The sequence below is a fragment of the Artemia franciscana genome, unplaced genomic scaffold (genome assembly GCF_032884065.1).
Source record: "Artemia franciscana unplaced genomic scaffold, ASM3288406v1 Scaffold_2434, whole genome shotgun sequence".
Classification (NCBI taxonomy): domain Eukaryota; kingdom Metazoa; phylum Arthropoda; class Branchiopoda; order Anostraca; family Artemiidae; genus Artemia; species Artemia franciscana.
The window spans coordinates 30211-36531 of NW_027063315.1; the positions used below are offsets into that span (position 1 = coordinate 30211).

Genomic DNA, 6321 nt, shown 5'->3' on the forward strand with positions numbered 1-6321 from the left:
CAAACAACTTCAAATGCCATTACTTAAAATAATTATGCTTAATTTTGACTCACAATTAGTTTCACGGACTGTCGACAATTATGGTATATTTGAAATCTTAAAAAGTCATTAATCCTTTTCTACAGGATTAGCCGACAACTGAACGATTCATTAATGAATTACTCCTCTTGAGAATGAAAAATTTTGTGGCAAAATGAGAAGAAATAAGCATGCAGATGAATAGATATGACTCAATTTATATGAATAAAAAAAAAGTCCCAAGAGTGGAGCATTCTAGATTTTCAGCTTGGATTAACAAAACACTATTAGAAGTTATAGTCGGAAATAGATAGTTATAGCCGTTGGAAATAGAAAATCTATGGTTATATTAAGATTGGTTGAAATTAAGCAAAAACATTCAGTATTCCGTAAAGTATACTTGTAACAACTAACTTCAGTTATTGGACCAATAAGAAGTTTCATGAACCAATGTTATTTATCATATAATATCGCAAATCATTTCCTCTTCACATATCCCTACTTTATATCATTATCATCGACTCCAATGTAGTAAATTGCTACATCATTGCTTTCCGATGTACGCCATGTCATCTAAAAATGAAAAGAAAAACCTAGTGTAGTTCCACTATGCAAAATCTATTCAAGTCCAGTTTTCAGATATAAAAAAAGGAAAATGATCAGCGAATTTAAAAATTTCAACGAACAAAAATTATAGTTTCATCGATTCAGCAAGATATATTACAAAACTAGCTCAAATAATGGCCTGTGACACTTTCTAATACTTGTAGATTCTAAAAACTAATACTTTACTAAAAAACAAATCCAAATGGCCCCCTCCCATAGAAAAAACAACAACAACAAAAATAAGAAGAAGAAAAATAACAAAAAAATATGATATTTTTTCAGGAGCAGAAACTTCTATATCTGCTCTTAATTCCGGGGAGAGATAGTAGACAGATAGATAAGATTTTATTTTCACCAAAATTTTCATGGCATTGGCAAATTTCTTTGGTACAGTCACATTAATAAGCGACGCAAAAAAAAAATACTTCCTCCTGATGTTCTTTATACATTTTTACAAAACTAGGTATAAAACTCTTCGTTAGCCGCTGGTGGGCACAGCGTACCGGCTGAAGTTTGTCAACAGGCACTGCAACCCTGCACGGGAGTCGTTTTGTTGTGGATTGAGGGGGAAAAAGGGTTTTGTGGATTTGGTGGATCAAAGATTTTCTTCCGAAATCCATGCAGAGTTTCTCTCTTCTTGTTTCCAGAGTTTGTATTTTAAACTTTTTCAGCAGCTCTTCGTACAACATTTCTGCCTACTTCGAAACTATCATTAGAGCATCTTTTCTGAACTCTTTCGAGCCTGGCGCTTTGCTCAGCCGTCAATCCAAAATACCGTACAAGGGCTGTATATTCCAGAATTGGGCGAATAAAATATGTAAATATTCGGAGGAGCATATCTGGAGGGGCTCTATGTTTCGACATAAGCTTGAGCATCCGCAGGCCAGCACTACCCATTTTACTAGACTAGCTGCGTTTGCTTCCCATTTTAAATCACTGGTTATAATAACTCCCAAGAGTTTAATCTTACTGACTTTAAGATAATCAGAGATAGTTGGTTGGAAATTAGGTTAAGAAAAATTAGAAAAGGAAAAAGTTAAAATAGAAGATTTACTGTCATATTTGAAACGGTAGATTTAGTCTTTACATAATAAATTAAAATTTGAGCTTCGCTACATTCATTGCTTCACAAATTTCGCATCATTTCTGATGCGAGAAGCTGATATTGCTTTCCGGTTCAGCAAATTTATATACGAAAAAAGGGAAGAGATATAAAAATGCAGATTTAGTCCTGAAACAATAGGAGCAAAACATTATCCTGATTTATTCCAACCATGCTCTTTCAGCTTTGAATGTTTTGCCAGTAAAAGTCGGGCTTCTTGATAATGCTATGCGAGCATAACAGCAATAAAACTTCATTGAAACAACCGACGAATGCTGTCTATCGCAGCATTTTCTTTTCTTTGCAGACCAAGGATAAGTGTTTACTATTAGTACCAATACGCAGCTTTACAATTCGTTTTTTTTAGCAGGAGAGCTAACTTCCTGATCAAAACTAAAAATTCTAATTTTAAGAAATGTGGATTATTTTACTTCTCACTTTTCGCAAGTATTTACAGTTTTCTACCTTTAAAGACTTCACACTTTTAAATTTTTTTTAGAAAACTTGCTTCTTGATCAAAACCCAATATTACACTGTAGATCGAGGAGGTGTTCGGTCGTGTGAGTTTTCGGTAAGACAGGTATTTGCAACGTGATTTTTTTCAAGAATCAGGTCTTTTCACGGCGTCTTTACACCTGCTACCATGCCCGTCATCCAACATTCCTTTTAACAGCACATGGATTAATGTCGACTTCCCAGCGTCTTTTTTTCCCAAAAGAGCTATTCGTGTTTCTGGGCAATTTTGGTCAGCTTTAGGTAACTTTAAAAGAAATGAGATTATTTTACAAAGTTGGAGATACAGCCCAGCATTAATACTAGAAATTTCAAGGCAAAAGCCGGGGAGTGATGCAATATCCGATATATACCGTTTCAAAAGGTGAGAATATTTTCTTTGACATAAATATCGAGATCACCATCTAATGCTCAATGTTCTTTTATGTATAACTTCCACATAAATTATTGGTGAGCAAACCAAGCGTTTTGAGCTTTAAAAATGATTCAGAATGAAAAAACTAGGAACATAGTTTTATGTGTAGGCCAACAAAATAGCCTACCTCTGTAAATACCAGAAAAAATAGTCACACATGTCGAAAATACAAAGGTTAAGGAATACTGCAGATTCTCCAATGATTTTGACATCAATCTCGCGCTACAGATGCAAAATATTTAAATGGTGAGAACCTTGTTTAATTCAACTACAGATATATTTCTTTATATATTTTTTTTCAATCCAGACAGAGGTTGTAACAATAACAGCCGCATATCTGAATGGCCTAACTAAAAAAAAAAAAAAAAAAAAAAAAAAAAAAAAAAAAAAAAAAAAAAAAAAAAATTATATATTTTTTTTTAATCCAGACAGAGGTTGTAACAATAATAGCCGCATATCTGAATGGCCTATTTTTTTTCAATCTTTTATTTTTCCATATTGTATTTCGTGATCGCAGCCACATTGGTAGCAGAAGCATTGGGAGTCATTCCTCACATCAAGCAATTGACGAATTTCCATATTAGTAGACCTATCTGCTTCTTCGTATTCGTGCTCAGATAATACCATAGTTCTCGGCCTAGAAATTTGCTGAGTCACTTACAACTTTTTTTTCTTCGGATCAATCACTTATTTAATACTGATAACTGGTTTGTTTTCTCAAGAATCTGAATGGCCTGGCTAAAAAAAAAAAAAAATCTTAATGGCCTAAAATATCTGAATGGCCAATATCTGAAAAAAAAATATCTGAATGGCCAAAATATCTGAATGGCCTGAAAAATTGCACATAGAACTTAAAAAGTACAATTTTCCAGATTGGGATCCATGTACCCTAATAAAACCGTTAATACCCAAGACTAATGCCTAATGAACCTATAAAATATAAAACCCAATTCACCCCTATAGCTCTTATTGACCCTCGGCCTGCATGAACCATACATAAATCAATTTAGAATTTAATCGAGCAATAAGACGTACTAGTCCAAGAAGGAAATTCTACAAAGCGAACAGATAATAGTATATCTAACTGGATATTATGCACATTATATTCTGATATAATTAAGAAGATTGTCACTTTTACAGGCCGAAAACATGAGAAAAAACTCCTAATTTCTCTCTGTGAAGGTTCAATATACCCGTCACGGCTACCAATGAATAATTTCCAAGAACCTGGAATCATTCGAGCTGACCAGAAGCCCAGCCCTTAACCAAAAAAGAACCAACAATTCACTTTCAAGGACTTTTGAAACCAATTCGATTGCCCTTAACCAAAAAAGAAAAACACCCAATAAAAATACTTGTGGGCAAGGCCCTGATAACAGAAATGCCTGGAAAGACCAGTGCAAAAATGAGAAACACACACACGCGTAAGTACTGCGCTTCTTGATTTTCTCGTATTAGGCCCCACTTGCATGTGGTTTGGTCTTTTCACTAATGCAACTGTTTGTTTTGTTTCTTTTTTTCTCTGTTACTTCCTTCTTTTTATTTCATTGCAGACAAGTTTGTATATAACTCAAATAATTAAATTGGTAATTACTAGAAGTTAAAACTTCTATTGTCGTTTTTTTACGTTGAGTATAATAGAGAAGACTTTTCATTTACGTGAAGAAAAATAATGGTCTATTACACAGTATTTTTATTCATTTAGGCCCTAGGGATAGTTAAAACTAATTTTAAAAATAACGGAAGCAAAGTTTTATCGTAGGAGAAATGAATGCGCCTCACCTTCCGAACAATCACCTTCACAAAGCTTTTGTCTTCAGCCACTGACGCTTGAAATTTTACATATGCTGTAGCTCCAATTTCCGACGCTATTTTCCTTAAAAAGATCATTCTATTGAATTTGTTATACAAAAGACATGAAACTAAAGAAAATGTAAGAAAATCTGCACTCACTACAGATTTTGAAAGGATTATACTGTTCATCTGATACGAAAAGTGGAGGATATTTCTGGTGTTCCACCATAATGGATATATTAAAAAAAAAAATTAAGGTATTTTTGGTATTGTAACACCAAGAGTTCATTAAGTATTCACAAGAAAAATAGCATCAATTTAACCTCACAAGTAAACCCTTATCTAATATTAAAGAAAACAATTGAAAAACTTCAAAAATCTTTAAATTATACCCAGAAAATAAGCTGTTCCATATTCCCATCAAAGTAACTGTATTTATTTTTTCGATGCGTCAAAAAGTCACACATAAATTATGAACATTATTTAAATCCAAATAACAAACCAAGGAATGAACGTCTGAAGATAATATCGAAAATCAGTTTAGAATATAAATTTTACATTTTAAAGGCTTCCAATTATTTCAATAAATAAAAAAAATTCGAATATTTTTAACGTTTCTGTGCCAGCTGCTTGGACCTGCTATATCGACTGCTAATGTATAAGAAACTGTTAGGTATTCGCTTTTCAACTTTTCACAACATAACATGTAATTGTCACCATCACTTTGAACTTAACCAAACAACTTCAAATGCCATCACTTTGAACTTAACCAACCAACTTCAAATGCCATCACTTAAAATAATTATGCTTGGTTTTGACTCACTATTAGTTTCACGGACTGTCGACAATTATGGTATATTTGTAATCTTAAAACTCATTAATCCTTTTCTACAGGATTAGCCAACAACTGAACGATTCATTAATGAATTACTCCTCTTGAGAATGAAAAATTTTGTGGCAAAATGAGAAGAAATAAACTTGCAGATGAATAGATATGAATCAATTTATAAAAAAAAAGTCCTTATAGTGGAGCATTCTAGATTTTCAGCTTGGATTAACGAAACACTATTAGAAGTTATTGTCGGAAATAGATAGTTATAGCTGTTAGAAATAGAAAATCTATGGTTATATTAAGATTGGTTGAAATTAAGCAAAAACATTCAGTATTCCGTAAAGTATACTTGTAACAACTAACTTCAGTTATTGGACCAATATGAAGTTTCATGACCGAATGTTATTTATCATATAATATCGCAGATTTTTATTCCATACCGTAGCGCATCCAAGCTTTTCGTCATTTCCTCTTCACATATCCCTACTTTATGTCATTATCATCGACTCCAATGTAGTAAATTGCTACATCATTGCTTTCCGATGTACGCGATGTCATCTAAAAATGAAAAGAAAAATCTAGTGTAGTTCCACTATGCAAAATCTATTCAAGTCTAGTTTTCAGATATAAAAAAAGGAAAATGATCAGCGAATTTAAAAATTTCAACGAACAAAAATTATAGTTTCATCGATTCAGCAAGATATATTACAAAACTAGCTAAAATAATGGCCTGTGATACTTCCTAATACTTGTAGAATTCTAAAAACTAGTGCTTTACTAAAAAACAAATCCAAATGGCCCCTCCCATAGAAAAAACAACAACAACAAAAATAAGAAAAAAAAAATATGATATTTTTTCAGGAGCAGAAACTTCTATATCTGCTCTTAATTCCGGGGAGACATAGTAGACAGATAGATAAGATTTTATTTACACCAATATTTTCATCGCTCTGGCAAATTTCTTTGGTACAGTCACATTAATAAGCGACGCAAAAAAAATACTTCCTCCTGATTTTCTTTATACATTTTTACAAAACTAGG

The 6321-nt window shown here is 32.7% G+C and overlaps 1 protein-coding gene across 2 annotated transcripts; it reads right to left on the reverse strand.

The window, feature by feature from the left end:
- Positions 1-1694: 1694 nt before the first annotated feature.
- On the reverse strand, positions 1695-6018 carry LOC136042908 (GTP-binding protein 2-like). Of its 2 annotated transcripts, none has more exons than XM_065727834.1 (3): positions 5721-6018; positions 4437-4530; positions 1695-2486 (listed from the first exon to the last, which is right to left on the reverse strand). In XM_065727834.1, the coding sequence occupies exons 1-3, from the start codon at positions 5744-5746 to the stop codon at positions 2328-2330; spliced, it is 279 nt and encodes a 92-aa protein (XP_065583906.1). In that variant the 5' UTR covers positions 5747-6018; the 3' UTR covers positions 1695-2327. The 2 variants fall into 2 exon arrangements, 1 of the variants encoding a protein (XP_065583906.1); XR_010621484.1 differs by lacking the exon at positions 1695-2486 and adding an exon at positions 3083-3392 and having other exon boundaries at positions 5721-6014.
- Between the last annotated feature and the right edge of the window lie 303 nt (positions 6019-6321).

Excerpts from the sequence above, each read along its gene's own strand:
- LOC136042908 (XM_065727834.1), bottom strand. The coding sequence starts at position 5,746 with ATGACGAAAAGCTTGGATGCGCTACG. Across the intron at positions 4,531-5,720 it reads AAAAGCTTGGATGCGCTACG|GAAAATAGCGTCGGAAATTG; the intron begins GTATGGAATAAA and ends GATCTTTTTAAG. Across the intron at positions 2,487-4,436 it reads TGAAGGTGATTGTTCGGAAG|TTACCTAAAGCTGACCAAAA; the intron begins GTGAGGCGCATT and ends TTTCTTTTAAAG.